The sequence below is a fragment of the Periplaneta americana genome, chromosome 16, assembly GCF_040183065.1.
Source record: "Periplaneta americana isolate PAMFEO1 chromosome 16, P.americana_PAMFEO1_priV1, whole genome shotgun sequence".
In the NCBI taxonomy this organism is placed as follows: domain Eukaryota; kingdom Metazoa; phylum Arthropoda; class Insecta; order Blattodea; family Blattidae; genus Periplaneta; species Periplaneta americana.
Window position 1 is genome coordinate 149,309,133 of NC_091132.1, and position 20,531 is coordinate 149,329,663.

The window sequence follows — 20,531 nt, forward strand, 5'->3', positions numbered from 1 at the left end:
CATTCCTTTATCATCATAGGCCAGCCCTTCATAATAATATTTATCGATTAGAATATATAATTGTTGTTAATAACATACAAAATAATATCTTATCTTAAAGGTTGTAGCAAGGAAAATTACGAAAATCTTAGGAACTTATGCTGCAACAATTTCGCAAAAATTTTCCCGCCAAACCAATTGAGAGTTGAGCTTGAACTATTCACCATTACTGCCACATGAACTAAACTTAATTTACCCATATTCACAGAGGAGAAAATAAAATAATTTCTCTTAATATTTCGTGAAGTTTACGTAAGTGTCAATGACTGGGTCACAGTCAAAGACTGGTGCTTTTACCTTACTGCAATATACAAGATTACCACTTCGAAGAAAAAGTATTTAAAACCTATTTCACGTTGTCAGTACCAATAGAATGATTTTGTTTAATATTTTCTGGTCGCACAGGGATTGGTACATTAGGCACAGGTAAAATGGCTGACCGAACAACTGAATACACGATTTGATTTTTATGTTTAGAATCGTCCCCCTCACATCACACGAACAGAAGTAGCAGTCATTACTATGGTTCGACTGCTCTCCCCAAACCATAGGTACTCCAAAAGATAGCAACGGTCTTCTCCAATTGATCAAATGACGGAAGTTCTTCAGTGCATACTCTACATACTTTGTGTGGTGCCCAAGCTTTACTTTGGGCTCCAAGTTTGATTCCAAAATAGGCATGGTATGACTTTTTCACAAAATCTGTAATATTACACCTCTGCTTAGGCAGTGTGTATATCCTACATAAGTTATATAACAAAAGTGGTCTGGATTATTTAGACATCCTCGATGCAACATGGTAAATACTTTCTTACTGAACTAAAAACTTTCAACATTCTACTCCACAATAAAGCTTCAAACTGATTTCGTTTCGTTTCCAGATGAAACGCAGACTAATGAAATGTGAGAGAAACTAGATGAGTTGAGTTCAGTCTCTCACCAAGGAGTGGCTGACATTTCTATCTTTCACAAATAAAAATAATGACAAGGCTGCACGTTATTTCGCCCTAACTTCCTTATGTGCAAGCACCCCCTATCTGCTAAGAAACATACAGTGTCCTTGGTTTTCAATATAAACATCTTAAAAATATGTTGAATACATTCGGTTTTCATATCCTAACATACTAAACCTACATATGTTAAAGCATTACAGTTTAAATAATTACGCTATAAATTGTCGTAATATATTATAAGAAAATTAAAATAACAAAAAATGGTACGTGATAGGAACTTTTTGGCTTTGAATTTCATTTCAGCATGCTAAAAATACCCTAAAAACATTAAAACTTTGGAGGCAGGAATTTCATCGCAGACTAGTGTAATTAATGAAATCTAATCTTGTGCGTGATCTTCATTTGCTCTTCTTGTGAAAACTTCCTTGGCAACAAGAAGGTAGGTAACTATAGTAAATTAGTAAAGGATATACTTTTTCATTTCAACAGGCTTGGATGTAAAATGAGTATTAAAGTCAATTTTCTGCACATTCACTGAGATAGTTGAAGAGAAAGAGTTCACCAATATATAAAAACAATTGAATGCAGATAACAAGGAAGATGGAATGCACACATGATGACAGATTACTTTTGGAACATTTTGCGGGATTGTCCTGTCACATCCCACACTCTGAAGTCTTATTACAAAAGGAGCCTCTTTTGTGTCGAATGATAGTGAATATTTGTATCATAAACTCGTGTTTTTCGTTTGAAATAAGTAAATTTAGTGTATTTCACATTTATTGTAATTTTTAATGTGTTTCTTTCATGCTACAAAGAGATTAATTAAAACAGTAACATAAACTACCTTGAATTTTGACGACGACAGAGTGAATAGAGGTATGTGCATTTAGAGTATGCTGTATCTCAAGAACAAGAGCTGATAGGGAAAAACTGGTGCCATTTTTGGAATCAGCGAGTCGAACAGGTCTAACATTGGAGGCACCAAAATGTGAGCTGGCCAGTGTAATATATGGCGAATTCTCGATCTCATCTCGCTATCACCAATTCCATCGAAGTTAAATAACATCATAGCAACTTCTCCGAAGTAAAACAATATCCGGGAATGAAGTATATTTTATTGCACTAAAAACGTCATGAGGATTTCTGCTTATTCAAGTGCAGTTTGTAGTGAAACACGCGATTAAGGGACCATCGGATAATATGATGATCGGTTAATCGAGGTTCTACTGTATAGTCCCGTTCAGTCAACAATACAAGATTTTGAACTAGAGCTAGAAACTAGAAAATATGTGATATGTTCTCAAACAACGAGGCAAACATCGCCTGTCAATACCAGAAGCTACGGTAAAGTGTGTTTGTGCTAGACTGCTACAGTTGCCTGAAAATTCTCCTGACAGCTTTCATAGGAGACAGACTCTTAATCAGCATGTCAGAGGACAACAACGAATCGGCCATACAACTGCTGGAACAGATCAGAGGAGCGTACAATAATGTTTGTGGTTTATGGGTTGGTACGCAAGTCCCCTGGAATAATCGATATCACGTGATTTAAAAATTAAGTGTGGTTTCATTTATCTGAGTACGTTAGCTCAGAAAATTCCGGATTAGAACCCATTTATCTTGAGAAAAACGCTCATTGTCAGTATGTACTGATTCATATGAAATGCATTTTTACAATCGAATAACTGATTATACGGAACGACCACAGTGTTATTTTAAGTAATATGGTGCAACATGTCATACACAACGTGAGTCAATGACGGAAATGTGGAGTATTTCTTTTAACGTGATATTTATAAGAATGTGTCGACCATATCGCCCAAACTCATCATATCCCGGACATTTTTTTTTTGTGGGATTACCTTAAAGAAATTGTGTAATGTATGTAAGAAGTGCAATACTACGGATGACTTAGAGAAGGATTAGGAATAAGATCATTATAAACACTGATGGTGCAACACTAAGAAGCGTTAAAACACGAAGCGCTGCGTAGACATGTCCCTGGCAGACAACGGTAGCCATTTCCAGCATTTGCTGAAAATCTTCTAATTTACTTTGGAAATCTTGGGGTATGCTCATCATGTTACACTTTAAAACTGATAATTACCCCCTACATAATTATAGTAAATGTAAATTCTACAAAATTAACTTAAAATACATTATCACTCACCTAAATAGGAAGAGACTGGAACGTGCTCCTACTGACAGTTGTTTTACTGATTAATTCGTTGGTTAGAGGTTCCAGGTTCAGTTTCCTTGCGAGATCGGAATGGATGTTCAATAATACTATATGATTTAACCACTCTTGGTTCATGGTGGCTCTGGTGTAAGTTTTCAGTCTTCGAAGTGCAGAAAACGAACGTTCTGCAGTACACTTGAATACATGTATCGTTAAAAAGAAGTCGCAATAATTTTACATATTCTGGTATCATGTTCTTGAGAGCTACACAATTGTCATCCTCTGTTCTACTCAAGTGTTGCATTACACTTTAAAAGCTATCTAGTGTAACATTATGTTGTTTTATCCCATCCAACAAAATATCTCTATGAAGAGTCAGTCTTACACAGTCGAAATCGTCAACGTAAAAAGAAGTAACGTAACTACTATCTTCTTTGCCTAATAAAAACTGTTCTATTTTGACAAGGTGTGACATTGTTTCGGGCGGAAATCTGTTCTAAAGCTGCTTACTGTTTGATCCACTACCTAAAAATATAATTTGCAACTTTTCTTGAATAGGTATCTTATGAATTATGTTTGTCATCACCTCCTAATTTTAATGGCAATTTTCTAGGGCGTGAAACAGTGGGGAGACTTAATTGCAATGCATCACACTTTTCTTTAGCATGTTCCCAAAGTGATAAAAATGTATCTGTATTTCTGGCTCCTTCCATTGAAGACAAAACAGCATCTACAGAATTATGACCAAGGCGAAAATTCAATGAAACTTTTTGAAGTACTGCATTAAGTTTTTCTATTCTTTGGAATACAAAAATTAGCATCTTGATATGAAACAGAGTTTCAAATTTTGCAGACATTTTAGAAATTCTTTAGCTTTTGCACCAGCATAATTTCTTTCATCTTGCGTATCATTATGAAATTGCAAAAGAGCTTCATAATTATTATCTATGCACAACAGAAACACAACACGCATGTACCATCTCGTTGGACAGAACGGTCTTAAACTTTGACCTGCTTCAATGTCATGAGAATCTGAAAGCAATTGTTTAAGATTTCCGAATTCTCCTAGCCTCTTGGGTGAACCACGAATAAATGAAATCAAATCTTTGAGAATTGACAGAATATCTCTTAATACTGGAATGTTATTAAATGAGTCTTGAACAACTAAATTTAGGGAATGAGCCAAGCAGTGAATGTAAATGAAGAGTCCTCTGCAAGAATGATGGATGTCTTTTGAATACATTTTTCAGGAGTAGCAATTGAAAGTTTCAAATGCTTAGCGCTCAAAGCTTAACTGTGATTTTCCTATCATTACTGGACAATGACTATCAGTGTTAATGCCATACAACTCTCTATGTACATTCTATATGTCTTAAGCTATGCATTGACAGTCTTGGTTCATTTTCGACAAGAAAGTGACATCCATCATTCTTGCAGTGGACTCTTCAAATAGCCCTGGGTTCAATTTCTTTTATCCGTGACTGTAATCCTTGCAGACAACCGCTAACGTTTTTTGCGCCATCATAGCATTGCCCACGACAATTGTTCACAGAAATAGAATATCTTAATAATATATCCTTCACAGATTTAAACAGGATATCTGAATCAGTTAATGGGAGCTCATAAATACCACAGAACAATTCATGAACAGCAACATTTTGGTCTACAGTGCGAAAACAAACGGACATCTTCAGTGCGAAAACAAACGCACATTTGTTGAATCAAAATTCTATGATGAGACATGCTTATCAATGTTATAATTTCATTAATTATGTCATGAGACATCCACCTGTAACTAGTCTGATTAAGCCATAGTTTCAGTTCGGGTACATCCTCGGAACGTAATTTCAGAAGATTGACAAAATTAGAAGACTCATCAACATGACCACGTAAGGCCAATCCTTGACAAACCAAAAACAATATTGAAGTAAAAATTTGCCTTAAACAAACAGTAGCGACCTGCATTTCGTTTGCTTTAGAATGACTAATTGATGACAGAATATTTGTTCCTTTTTTTCATAGAATTATTTGTAGGGGAGAGTTGGGTAGTATCGGACATCGGGTAATATCAGACAGTCCGTTTCTTTCATCTACCACCATATGGCAGTACCTGAATGGCATGGTTACGTTTCTGTATGCGACATCACAGAAGCGTAACCATGTCATTCAGGTACTATCATCTGGTGGAAGATGAAAGAAACTCACTGCCCGATATTACCCGATGTCCGATACTACCCAACTCTCCCCTACTAACTGAACACATATACAAATTACTTTTCTGAACACATATACAAATTACTTTTTTCATGAGATTTGAATCGTTTTAGAGCAACTGATCAGTTCTTAAAGCCGTATTTAACGAATGCATTATAGGAATCCTTGTTCACAGTAACAGTTTTTGGAGGCAATCTTTTTTTTTCACACATAGACCTACACAAAAAACAATAAACTCTGTCATCTTTTTCGTCATACTGAATTCATGTGTATGTTTTACCCAATGTTTTTGAGAAGTCCTGCCCCTGCGGCTGCCACTTTCAGTACCGTTATCATTTTTCGTGGAATTACCAGAAATAGTAACAGGGATTTCATTGTCACAAGCTGCCGAAGATGGATCACTTTTATTGCTACACGCTGTTGATTCGATATCACCATCACCATCACGATTATCAGTCGAAGTCCTTGTGTATTTCACTATATACTTATCCATTTTAACGATTTTGACACGCAAGACATGAAGACATAATATAATTTCAAGCATTAGTTACACAGGTAATACTGAACACAAACTAACGTCTAGCGGTCTACACGTTCTGACTTCTGACTACTTCGTTCAATTGTTGAAGTCTGGAAATTCTAATTCAGTATTCAAATTCAGTATAAGTTACACTATATCCAACATGATTTCACAAGAAAAAATCTCTCGCTGGCTGTTGCGTTTCGTGACTGTTGCAGAGCTGCCAATTAAAGCACAAAGAACTTCGCCAAGTTGTTGTAAGTACTGTCCATTTACTGAATGTTTTAATTGGAGGGATGGGGCATTCTTCGCAGCAGGTATGTCGGCTCACTGGTATAACGTATGTGGTTGTGTCAAAAGGTTTCCTAAAAGAAACCGCTAATTATATTCGTAGTATAAACGTTTTCATTGTATCGTACCCAACCGGCTTCATTTCTAGTTATTTAATACAATAATTAAAGGTTACCGCCTTCAGTTTATATTATTGACTTAACAAGCGGCATTCCCTTAATATTCGGACTATTTAGAAAACGGTCACTTCACTTATGTGTCAACGTGGATTTTAATTACTACGAATTGAATTAGCCGTTTGTTATAAGATAACCTTTTTACAGCGGTGTATTACAAAAGCCAACCGCCCATCAATGCGATGAGTGAGTCGATTTTAATTACGGTTAAGAAGCATACCTTTATAGTGCCGGTTGGGTACGATGAAAACGTTTATATTTTTTTTTACAGAATAGTAACGTAAAGAAAAAATACAATTTTCAATGAGGTATGCTGTGCATACCCACTCAAATTTTGGGGTTTGCTTGAGCGACCGAGCATACCCGTAGTCGGCGCCTATGCTAATTTACATTCATTCGTTTGCCATCTACAACAAAACTTTCGGTTCAGATCTACCGTATAAAAATTAATTCTGAATTTTCTAACACACTATGTCAATCCATAAAGGCTAACATGCAGGGATGCGGGATGACACTGCTTTCAGAAATTAAACTTGTTACACTTAGTATTATTCATAAAAGCAGTTACACTTAATGTTATTCATGAAAGGATTGCTTCATTATTTGAAATTTCATATTCCCTAATAATACATACCAGAGAAATGCCTGCGCGACAAATGAATGGCGCAATGGATGATAATAGCTCACAGCGAAGTCTTTGTGCCTCCGAAACTGTCTCAAGATATCTTGCGCACTGAAAGGCAAAATAAACAAACATAAGTTATATTTCCTATCAACCTTATGATGGATTATTGTAAAAGTTTGTGCTATTCTTATTATTTTGCGAAAAAGGAAATGCCACTACAAATATTGAAGAAACAGGTCACAGCGTACCAATGACTTAAATCAGACCTGCAGAACTGTAGCTCCTCAGAGCCACTGCCTTCGTATCCCTTCTATCCCACCCACCTTTTCTACTAGTGTGGTCGTAGCGTTCTAGTTATACTCAGCTGTATCAACATTCATTCTCGCAGCCGCAGGTACACAATACGCTATCAAGAATTACAAATGAACAGATAATAAAATCCTTAGGAACATATCTTTGGAAAGTAAGAGAAAAACGAGCGAGGGAAATAAATAATTTAAAAGACATGTAAAATAAATTTTAAAATGCATGTGTGCATATAATGTAAGAAAGTCTACCTAAGTATATATCGTCCTATTACTACTAAAACCGATTAAGTCCACTTTTGTGTAAAATAAGTTAAGTACAGTCCCCGACTTGTCTTTCCGTGCTCTGTACTGTAGATTAGTAAAATAGAATTAGTCCGAAATGTTGTAGGCAACAAACCAATTACTTTATTTAAAGAATTTATTATGATTTTTCGTGCATCAATAAAGTTTTAGTTCTTGTTTTTTTTTTTTTTTTTACAAAACTTGCATTACTGAACTTAACTGGTTTTTACTAGTAACAGGACGATATATAAATTGAATGTCCATAAGTGAGTGGTAGCTATATGACCGAAGGTCAATGCTGTCATCCAACATTGTAACGCACTGCAGCCAAATAAATAAATGAATGAATGAATAAATAAATAAATAAATACACAATATGCGTACTGCAGTTTGAAGAGAACTGGAACATGGCAAAATCTAAACCCGTGAAGAAACACTATTTCCAAAGGAAATGGTAATATGATTATTTTGTTGTTGAAGAAGACGAAAGAATTGCTTGTTTACTGTATCCCATCCTATTTATTTCTACTCGTCATTTCAACATTAAACTAGATTTCAACAAATCCCATAATAAGAATTATGGAATAAACGAACTATCGGGTAAGTTCATTATTAGGAACTGTGTAATGATTATTTATTTATATACTGTTAAATTAAGGACATCACTTGTTGTGTTCATTTTGTATTAAAATGAATAGTAACTTTCAAGGTTCATTACTTAAATGCTTCACAATTTATGTTTCCGTAAGTGATGATAGGAGAAAAGTTTCCGAAAATCTAAAGCAGGGTAGATGCAAAATCTCAAAGAAATTACCGACAGGAAATGTAGCATAATTGTAAACATTGAAACGAGATAACGCATTATAAATACAATGACTTTATTATAATCTTTCTTATTTTTTTAAGTATGTTATTCTACGACGCTTTATCAACATCTCAGGATATTTAGCGTCTGAGTGAAATGAAGTTGAAATGAGTCCGGGGTCCAGTACCGAAAGTTACCCAGCATTTGCTCATATTGGGTTGAGGGAAAACCCCGGAAAAAAACTCAACCAGGTAACTTGTCCCGACAGGGAATCGAACCTAGAGCACACTGGTTTCGCTGCTAGACGCGCTAACCGTTACTCCACAGGTGTGGACTACAATAATTTTTGAAAATTGCAGTGCCGCCACTGATGGACTTCTCAATGCGCAAAGAATGTAAACAAATCTATGCAGAAGTCGACCATCCCCAATAGAAGTGGAGTGAGGCTGACGTCATATTTCCCCTACTTACGGATTCTGCAGGCCTGACTTAAATTGTATATGGGACCCACAGTCATTGCTTCGATTCAGCTATTTGGCGCCTCAAGGCAGAGAAAAATTAATATTTTGCGCCCCTTATTTCGCCCTATATGCGTCATTTGAATCAAATAAAATAATGATTCCGCGTTATTATTACTGTTTCTAATATTGGAAACAATTTCCTTTTTTTTTATTGTCTTGTCTTTTGTGACTTTCCGGTATTGTTGTTTAGTCCGAAGACAGGTCTGGACCACGATAAGGACCAAGGTCACGATAGGGACCATGACAAAAGCAAGATCGAAAAAGGTCATTACAATGGCAACAAGCACTGTGATAAGGACCCCAACAAGGCAGAGAATAATGATAACAATGACCGCTATAAAGACCATGGCAAAGCTATCAAGGACCACTATAAGGACCTCGATAAGGACAGGACCACGATAAATATCATGACATGGACCACGATAAATATGCCATGGATCACGATAAATATCATGGCATGCACCACGATAATGATCGCAATAAAACACTATGGCTTGGACAACAATAACGACCACGATAAGTATTACGACAAAGAAACAACGACCATTTTAGGACCAGGACACGAACGCACGCAAAGACAAGAATAACATCGACCGAATTAAGGATCAGGACGTGCATCGCGATACGGATAACAATCAGGACTACGACATGGAGAAAAGGACCATGACAAGCATTACGACAAGCACCAAGGCCACGATTAGAACCATGACAAAGACAAGAACCATGATCAGGACCACAACAAGAGCAACAAGATGACGATAAGAATCACGAGAAAGACAAGGATTACCATAACGACTACGATATGGGTCACGACTAGGAATACGAAAGAACCGCGATAAGGACCAAAACCACGATAAGTACCATGACAAATACAACAAGAATTCTTACAAGAACCACAACAACGACAAGGGCCAGAATAAAGATCACGAAGAAGACACTTAAGACCACGATTTCACAACATAGCTCAGGTCACAAAATATCATTACTTCTCTGTTTCGAATGGCAAATGCCTACTGTGGGAACTAAATTCTAAACTGCTGCTAATGTCACTGTCTTGTCTCGGGAGCTCATACAGTGGCATGTCGGTTCCACTGTATAACTGAAACGTCTCGTTTTCGATTGCAGGTAAAACTTTTTTTTTTATTGAGGTGTAATTAATTTGTTCAGAGTCTCTCGACTGTCCAATTTGTCGAAAACTATGGAGTAATTTATGCCCAATATCTGGGTCTTACAAGTGGGCTGAACCTCGTCTAAAAAATAAATCTTAAGTGGAAGTAAAAAGTATTCTTCCTCAAATAAAAAACATAAGAAACAAAAAGAGACCTGTAAACTTAAAATCTTGTCCACATGTCATCAGCTTCTATTACAGCTCTAAGTCGATCCAACATGGATGTCACGAGATTGTGGAATAAGTTCTGATCCTCTGCGAGATCTTCCCAGGTGTCAAAAACTTGAACCCACAATTCGTCTCGATTTGGAGGGCGCCGGTGAGCAGAGGTGGCTTTCCTTCTCTTTTTCAATTCCGCCCATAAATTTTCGATGACATTAAAATCAGGTGACTTCGGAGGCCAATTAATGATTTCGATCTCGGGTCTCCTTTGAAACCATCTTTGAATTCTTGCGGTATATTGTACGGGATGGCAATGTTCCTTCGGGAAAACGTTCTGGGGCGGAAGGAAGGAAGGAAGGAATATATTTTCCAGAATGTGCTCGTAAGATCCCGCATTAAACCGGCCATCGATGCGTTCTATAACGCCAGACCCATCATAAGACATCCACCCCAACACGATATGTTAAAGCGCCTCCATCGTTCACGTCGGTGCACATAGCGCTGATTATGTCGGAGGCCTTCCTCACGATAGACATGGACAGGACCTTCGTAATCACTCGAGATGGTCGGAGAAAATTACATTTCCCCAATCGAAATCCACTCCGTTGGTTGCGAAGGCAAGACGGTCGACAGCTTGAGCTTCCCCCAATATTTCCATTTGCGGAGCCCTCCGGCTCCTAATACCGCGGTTCCTCAACCTGTTGATCACAGTCTGTGAACAACCGTGAAAGTTAGATGCTGCTCTTATTTTGTTAGCAGTCCGAAAGAGGACCTGTCAAACTGTCTCGAATAAGGAAGCATCCTCTTCCAATGAAGAAATCCGCGGAGGCCCAGGAATAGGGCGACTTTCGACCTCCCCTGAATTTTGGTAACGCTGAACAGCTGCACTGCCAGGAACACCGATCAAACGGCCAGCAGATCTGGACCCATATCCAGCCTCAACTATAGCTATAACTCGCTGTCTCATGTCACGTCGGTTGGCCATTATGATGAGAAATGAGGGATGACGATAATACTTTAGTGTAGACAATGACTATTTAACGTGATATACAATTATTGAAATAAGGGGCATCTTGCACAGTAAGAGTTAATAAATCAACCCTAAACTAATATTTAAATAAGAGAAAGTCCAATTGTTGCGAAACTAATCAAATTAAAACTAATTACATTAAGTAAACAAACCCGAAGTTGACACCACTTGCTACAGCTAAATTGTAGGTAGCATTGAATAGGTCCGTGCTTATGCGTTGGACGACAAACATCGAAAGTTTGAATCTTGCCGATGAATGTAACTTTTTGCTTTTTATAATGTAAATCAAACTTCTAACTGCAATCATTCATATTTGTTACATTATTTATTAATATTTATATCCACAATTGAATTTATAATGAAAAAATTTTAGGAACTTTTCCATAAAAGTACATTAAATTCACTCCTTCAAACTGAAAACCTTAGTCGTTGAGTAATTTTCCCAACCAGCATACAACCTGGAAGTAGTACAACCGTTGATAAAAGTTTTATACGCAGAATTAGACTGAATTCCTATTCGACACAACCTATAATCAATGGCTTGTCTGAACATGATAAACAAATCCTCAGTGTTTCCATTGTCACTGAACAATTTCAAAATATTAATTTAAAAACTAAAAGAGGGTCATAAATACTGAATCTAGTGATTATTTACATTTATGTCTACAAAATGAATCTTGGAAAAACGTATATGACACTGGTATTATTGATATTAAGAGTAAATGTAATGTATTTTTCACTTCACTTCAGCGAATGTTCTCCACTCAATGTTGTAAAAAAAATTCAAAAGTAAAAACGTAGATAACGCAGGGACTTAAAAATCTCATGTATTGAAAAGAAGAATCTATATGCCATGAGTAGCAATGTAATGATCCTCATGTTCTGAAATACTACAAGAAGTACTGTGTAATTTTATCAAAAGTTATAAAAGAGGCAAAAAGAATACACTCGAATAGAACAATACAAAATTCAGATAATCCAATTAAAGCTATTCGGAATATAATTAAAGTTAAACTTGTAGATATTCTAAGAAAGAAAATATTTTTCATTAAAACCAGTAAATATAAAGTAGAGGATCCCAAATCTATTGCAAATTCTTTTAACATCTTATGGTATACAGTACATAAATATTATTGACAACTTAAACATTCAAGATTTTGCAAAAGATACTGCAATTGTTTCCTTAACAGATGATTTTAATAATAAGTATTAATATATCTAATTAGTCAATAACTGCAACAATGTTTTTCCATTCAATCATAACATTAATAAAATCGAATGCACATTAAATCAAACAGTATTGCAAATACGTAGATAAATCAACTGAAGGTGTGAGAAGCAAATAGTCCAAAGCCACACTTTTAACAAAAATTGATTTGTGCGAGTGTATTTCTTGCACATATGGGAAAGCTACTAATAAAATGTTGTAATAATTACTCAACAAATGACACAGTTCTCTAAACCTTTGTCAATATTAGGAATATTTTTTAATTTCATTCTAATTGTTAGTTAAACACAATCAACGGGGGTTGACTTCAAAGTACTCCAATGGATCAAGGAATTTTTAACTTATCGCACTCAGAGAGTACGGGTGGGGGAGGAATTATCGAGCCCAATAGTAATTACTTCCGGGTCCCGCAGGGGAGTGTCTTGGGGCACCTTATATTCCTTGCTTTTATAAATGATCTGCCAGTTAACATCTTGTCCAGGGTTCGATTATTCGCGGATGAATGTATCGTATATAGGGAAATAAAAAGTCATCTTCAAAATGACCTCAATAAATAAACGATTGGGCATTGGCCAACAAAATGAAAATAAATTCTCTAAAGAGCAAAGCCATTGGCTTTACAAGAAAAAGAAATAAAATAATCACATCGTATATGTTAGGGGGTGAAACCATTCTGGAAGTTAATTTGTAAATACCTAGGAATAACATTTAGCAGCGATCTCGGCTGGGGGAAACACGTTACTGACACAGCGGGAAAGGCATGGAGGGCGTTACACTTTGTGATGAGGGTACTAAGGAAAGGTTCTGATAAATCCAAAGAGATTGCATATAAATCACTAGTTCGTCCAGTAATGGAATATGGTGCTGCATGTTGGGATCCTTACAGATTATAACATATAAAGACACTGGAAAAGATTAAAAAACGGGCTCTCAAGTGTTGTCGTAATAATTCACCATTAAAATGGAACACACTCACGGACCGGAGAACGTGAATTCGATTATGCGCAATGTTCAAAACATACAGAGGTGGGCCTGCCTGGAGAGAAATAAAAAATAGGTTGCAGCCGTCAAATTTCTCCTCAAGGAACGACCACTCATATAAATTGAGGGAAAGAAGACAAAGAAGACACTGGAAAGTTTTCTTTTCTCAATCGTACTATCAGGGACTGGAATGCTTTACCTACAGACTTACTAAAGGCGTTACCAATAACCAAAAATGTATTTAAAATAGGCTTAAGAACTTCACTAATAGACGGTAGTATATTATACACACTACTTAAAGGGTGTAACTGATATCTTGTTTATTTGAAGTGTTCTATCAGTGAGGAAGTGTGTTGTGTCAGTGAAGTGTGTAGTGTCAGTGAAGTCTATTGTGTAAGTGAAGTGTGTTGGTGTAAGTGAAGTGGCTGTGCAAAGTATTTGAACAGTGAAATGGTTAGAAGTGTTAGTGAAATCAGGTAGAATCAGTGCAGTGAGTGAGTTGACAGCGAAATAAGTGTAGTGCTGAAAGGTACTTGTGCAGGTATGAACCTGTCACACTCGAAGGTCGTAGTTCGAATTTAGGGTTAAATCACAAATTAGATTTACTTTAAATGTTATTTTAAGTGACCATGCTTCACTTAATTTAGGATGCTCCTTGTTATTATTGTTATTTTATTATTATTATTATTATTATTATTATTATTATTATTATTATTATTAGTAAGTACAAGTCCCCAGGTATCGATCAAATTCCAGCAGAATTAATACAATAGGGTGGAAGTGCATTATATAGCGAAATTCATAAACTTGTACTTGCTATTTGGGAAAAGGAAATTGTATCACAACAATGGAAGGAGTCCATAATTGTGCATATTTTTAAGAAGGCGAACAAAACCAACTGTACTAACTTTCGAGGAATATCACTTTTGTTGGCGTCGTACAAAATTTTGTCCAATATTCTTTTGAGAAGATTAACTGCGTACGTAGATGAAATTATTGGGGATCATCAGTGTGGTTTTAGGCGTAATGGATCGACTATTGATCAGATTTTTGTACTCGACAGATAACGGAGAAAAAATGGGAGTATAAGGGTACAGTACATCAGTTATTCATACATTTCAAAAAGGCATATGACTCCGTTAAAAGGGAAGAATTATATGATATTCTTATTGAATTTGGTATTCCCAAGAAACTAGTTCGATTAATTAAAATGTGTCTCAGTGAAACATACAGCAGAGTCCGTATAGGTCAGTTTCTATCTGATGCTTTTCCAATTCACTGCGGGCTAAAGCAAAGAAATGCACTATCACCTTTACTTTTTAACTTCGCTTTAGGAACATGCCATTAGGAAAGTTCAGGATAACAGGCAGGGTTTGGAATTCAACGGGTTACATCAGCTTCTTGTCTATGCGGATGACGTGAATATGTTAGGAGAAAATCCACAAACGATTAGGGAAAACACGGAAATTTTACTTGAAACAAGTAAAGCGATCAGTTTGGAAGTAAATCCCGAAAAGTCAAAGTATATGATTATGTCTCGTGACCAGAATATTGTACGAAATGGAAATATAAAAATTGGAGATTTATCCTTCGAAGGAGTTGAAAAATTCAAATATCTTGGAACAACAGTAATAAATATAAATGACACTCGGGGAGAAATTAAACGCAGAATAAATATGGGAAATGCGTGTTATTTTTCGGTTGAGAAGCTTTTATCAACTAGTCTGCTGTCAAAAAATCTGAAAGTTAGAATTTATAAAACAGTTATATTACCGGTTGTTCTGTATGGTTGTGAAACTTGGACTCTCACTCTGAGAGAGGAACATAGGTTAAGGGTGTTTGAGAATAAGGTGCTTAGGAAAATATTTGGGGCTAAGAGGGATGAAGTTACAGGAGAATGGAGAAAGTTACACAACGCAGAACTGCACGCATTGTATTCTTTACCTGACATAATTAGGAACATTAAATCCAAACGTTTGCGATGGGCAGGGTATGTATCACGTATGGGCGAATCCAGAAATGCATATAGAGTGTTAGTTGGGAGACCGGAGGGAAAAAGACCTTTGAGGAGGGCGAGACGTAGATGGGAGGATAATATTAAAATGGATTTGAGGGAGGTGGGATATGATGATAGAGACTGGATTAATCTTGCACAGGATAGGGACCGATGGCGGGCTTATATGAGGGCGGCAATGAACCATCGGGTTCCTTAAAAGCCATTTGTAAGTATTATTATTATTATTATTATTATTATTATTAATTATTGTTTTTTATTAGTTGTGTTTATTATTGTCATTATTGAGCGTAATTAGTTACCGCTGCCACCGGTTATATACCCATTTGCAGTGTGAATACATACATACATACATACATACATTCATACATATATTTACACTGTATGTATGCATCATTAGATTAATGTAATTATTATAATTTTTTTATTTTGTATTGCCTGTGATCATTAACACTTAATCTCACGACTTTTTAAAACTCTATTTCAACATTATTTAGCTATTTCAACGTTATTTAGGCAAAAAAATAATTTGTATAGATTAAGAATCGAATCTGCTCTGTTTAGACAACACGTAGAAGTCTTAGCGTCTGACCTGTTGAAACGAGACGAAAGCTTTGCTTTCTGTGCGGAGTGTCGATCTAGTCATTAAGGTCCAATATGGTCCAATGTCAATTTAACTAACGATTTATGTATATATTTATCTATTATTTACGACATATTACCATATTCTTTGCAGTGTTTGAAGTGAATTTCGGAACGATGCTAGTAACAAACCAAATAGCCTGAATTTAAGTAATTCAACATTCGTTATCTTGTTTATCAGTGCTCTGGTCTCCGATCATGTGCAGTGGCTTACAATCAATCGTCTCATTCTTTTCTTGGGGAACTGTATATTTAGTAGTTGCCCAAAATAGTTTTTCCATCTCTTCAGGATTGAATGAGAGTCTGCAAGCTTGTCACCATTCTCATCCTTGATCACGTTTACCCTTGCCTGATATCTGTTCTTAAATTCCTTTATACCGTTATATAAATCTCGAATGTTTTTTTTCTTACTATTTGTTTCTACCTCATTGAGTTTTTCCTCCAAGTAACATAAATTTTTATACCTAAGTGTACGACGTGCTTCCCGTATTTCATTGAAATAATTATCTCATTCTCCTCAATTGGTCCTGTAAGAATTTCAATTTTGCCTGTTTCCTTCTTTCTACTACCATGCAACAATCATCAAACCACTGTTTCTTTTTCTTAGTTTCATAATAACTTATGCTCTGCTCAGCTGCAATTTTGATACTATTTCTGATATTTTTCCACACGCTATTAACACCTAACTCTTTCTCAACTTCGTCGGAACTTTCTAAAGTGGCAAACCTATTCGAAATTTCGACTTGATAATGTTGCTTAGCTTCCTCGTCCTTTAATTTCAGAATATTGAATTTACTAACATTAATTTGTTGCTCTACCAGCTTGGCTACTGATAGTCTTTCTCTTAATTCTCCAATTACCAAATAATGGTCAGAATTACAGTCTGCTCCCCTGAATTATTATCTACAACTGGATCGAGAAAGTCATAATATGGTCCTGGACAGCGTAAAGATATTATTGCATGAATGATCTAGTTTTAGCCTTCATGATGTGTATCAACAATGTTATTTAATTTCGTGTTATAATTTCCATGGCCTCGTGAAAGTCGATGTTGAATACAAGAGACAATAATAAAGAATTTACTAAAGAAGATTGCATTTTAATATTATACATGAATACTTGATCGTATTTATTTTTATTTTTTTAAATTAATTTAACGTCCATTTGCACAATTTTAATGTAGCCTATGTTTTTCTCATGGTTATGAAGGTTAAATGTGCAAACTTTGACATATGAAGAGTCCACTGCAAGAATGATTGATGTCACTTCCTTGTCGAAAATGAACCAAGGCTGTCAATGCATAGCTTAAGACATATAGAATGTACATAGAGAGTTATATGGCATTAACACTGATAGTCATTGTCCAGTAATGATCGGAAAATCTCAGTTAAGCTTTGAGCGCTAAGCATTTCAAACTTTCAATTGCTTTTCCTCCAAAATGTATTCAAAATGACATCCATCATTCTTGCAGTGCACTCTTCAGATATCGGTCAAAACGTGTAGATTTGTACAGAGAACATACATACATACATACGTCGACCTGGTTGGCGAGTTGGTATAGCGCTGGTCTTCTATGCCCAAGGTTGCGGGTTCGATCCCGTGCCAGGTCGATGGCATTTAAGTGTGCTTAAATGCGACAGGCTCATGTCAGCAGATTTACTGGTATGTAAAAGAACTCCTGCGGGACAAAATTCCGGCACATCCGGCGACACTGATATAACCTTTGCAGTTGCGAGCGTCGTTAAATAAAACATAACATTGAACATTTAACATACATACACTTTCATATATTAAGATGACTCTCAGAATATTACTCTTTATCTTAAACAATAACTTCTTGCGAAATACTGTACCTGTATTCTGTATATCAAAAACATATAATTAACATGTTCTTAATTTGTGAGAAATAATTTACAAGTTATACCATAAAAAAACTGGAGTATGATAAATGAGGGCGTACAGTGGTCAAGGGATAAAAAGTCTTCCAATATAAATTAAATTACGGTATATATGTATATACTGATTCATTGGTACGACCGATAGAGTGATAAATTTCGGCTCACGATGATACCACAAAGGGTTCAGGCTTGGAACAAGGGAATTCCGTTTATCGTCAGCTGTTTCTGAAGTTCAAATGAAAACACACATAGACATAAAATTACGTGAAATGTATGTAGCACAGCTTCAGATCAATGCACAGATCTTATAATTTTTTATATCTCTGCCTATGTGCAAAGTCGCATTTGGGGTGTGAAGGAAAGGAGACGGCAGAAACGTTATAATGCTTTTTAATACGCTGACGCCTACGACTAAGATAAGCTACTTGATATTTAACGGTCACTGACAGGCAGAGATAAAATATAAAAACATTGAATCAACGCTAAGTGTGCGTATAGGGATTGATGGATGTGCTTTGTTTTGCTGAAGTTCAAGACAATACTAACGCATTTGAAGTTTTGTGTGAATGTAGCCTGTATATATTTTCGTTTGGTTTCACTTTGTTTATAGTCGGATTTTTTTATTTCTATTTCTGGTGGTGTGGAAGAGAAGGCCTGATGGTCTTAACTACACCAGAATAAATAAATAAACAGAAATATATACATAAATAAAAAAAAACAGATGAACCATAGATTTATACCTACTGTAAATAGATTTCAAGTGAGAGTTTTTTTTTTCCCCCCGTTATAATCTCAGCGCCATTTTTCCCCTTCAGTTTCGAGGATGATTTTGTTCTGTTCTGTCATTGTAACTTTCTTCCTTCAGTTTAGACGGCGATTTTGATCTGTTGTGTCATTGTAAGTTGTAAGTTGTAAGTGTTCAATATGCCTAAATTAACCCATATCTGCCTAGTGTTGCGTTTTCGCAACAGTCTGCATTAGCTAATTTTCTGCAAAAATGCAAAGGAATGAATTACAAAATTAACTTTTATTTAATTGCTGTGTATACTAGAAAAATCAAAGGAGCCTGCAGCACAATAATTAACTTCCATTTCAATTTCATGTGGCGGTGGAAAAATTATGAAAATATTCAACAAAAAAAGTCTTGGGCATGACGAAAAGTCCGGCACATGTCAAGATATTAGTAAACTTGATTATTGTGGTATTAAAAATATTTATACATCTTGATTACACAATTTTAACAGTATATCACTTCTGATTACAAAGTTAATATTGCTTTCACGTGTTAAATACTGGTTACGGTACCTTGTTGACCAGTTTTAGCGTGTGGGCTATCCTCAGAACTGGGTGGTCTTCGCACCTTCTGATTGTTTTTCCTGTAGGGTATGTTTGTGTAGTGTAATTTGGAGTCAAGAATAAATTTAAGAAATCATTCACATTACGGACACCATAAAAAACAAAACTATTTCACATACAATTATTATACTCATGCCGAAGGCTTACCCATGAGATCACCCATTTCCAGAATACTAGCAGAAATATTCTTACAGAACATAGAACAGATATACATACTAAACAAAGACAACAATAAATACGCAGACAACATCATATATTGGCACATACGTAGACGACATACTAATACTACACAAAGGAAACAAAAGACAGATTCAAAACTTACATCAACACATAAAATACACTCAAAGCTACACTATACATTAGAAATTGAAAGCAACAAACCCATAAATTTCCTAGATATCACAATAACGATAGTTGACAACAAACACAAATTAAAAATCTACAGAAAACAATAATAACACACATACCCAACACATACAATCACCCAACACAACACAAACAAGCTGCATTTCGAGCAATGGTACACAGACTACTCAGCATACCATTGAACAAACAAGAATACAAAGAAGGGTTAAACATAATCAAATTCATAGCACAAGAAAACGGATACAACCCTAACATAACAGACAACATAATAAGAAAAACAAAATAGAATTACAAAAAACATAGGAATACAACACAAACACAAGAACGCAAAAAATACATCACAGTAACATACAAAAACAAAAATACACAGAAGATTGCAACCTCATTCAAGAAATTAAATTACAACATCGCATACAGCACACAAAACACTCTACAAAAGCATCTCAACAACACAAACAAACAAATACAACCACACAGATAAACTCAAATGCAATACCTGCAACAACTACTACATAGGACAAACAGGCAGATCATTTCAAACACGTTAGAAAGAACATATCACAGTCATAACCAAATCACAAAACACTTCTACATACGCAGAACACATCACAAATGCCAACCAAACCTACAGCAACATAAACACAGACATGTAAATCTACATCTCCAACCGAAAAACCAGAAACTAAACACACTAGAACGATACGAAATGTACAGACACACAAAAACACACCCACACCAAATCCTCAACACACAACTCAATTTCAGAACAC

At 35.8% G+C, this 20,531-nt stretch overlaps 1 protein-coding gene across 4 annotated transcripts in view; it reads right to left on the bottom strand.

Moving 5' to 3' along the window:
- LOC138691298 (pre-piRNA 3'-exonuclease trimmer-like) overlaps positions 1–20,531 on the bottom strand; it is a 355,843-nt gene that overhangs the window by 18,067 nt on the left and 317,245 nt on the right. For 3 of the 4 annotated variants that reach the window (XM_069813142.1, XM_069813140.1, XM_069813143.1), the window contains one exon: positions 7,010–7,108. In XM_069813142.1, coding sequence (XP_069669243.1) covers positions 7,010–7,108 — 99 coding nt within the window. Of the gene's footprint in view, positions 1–7,009; positions 7,109–17,667; positions 17,820–20,531 lie in introns of those variants that run through there. The other variant, XM_069813141.1, reaches the window with a different exon arrangement.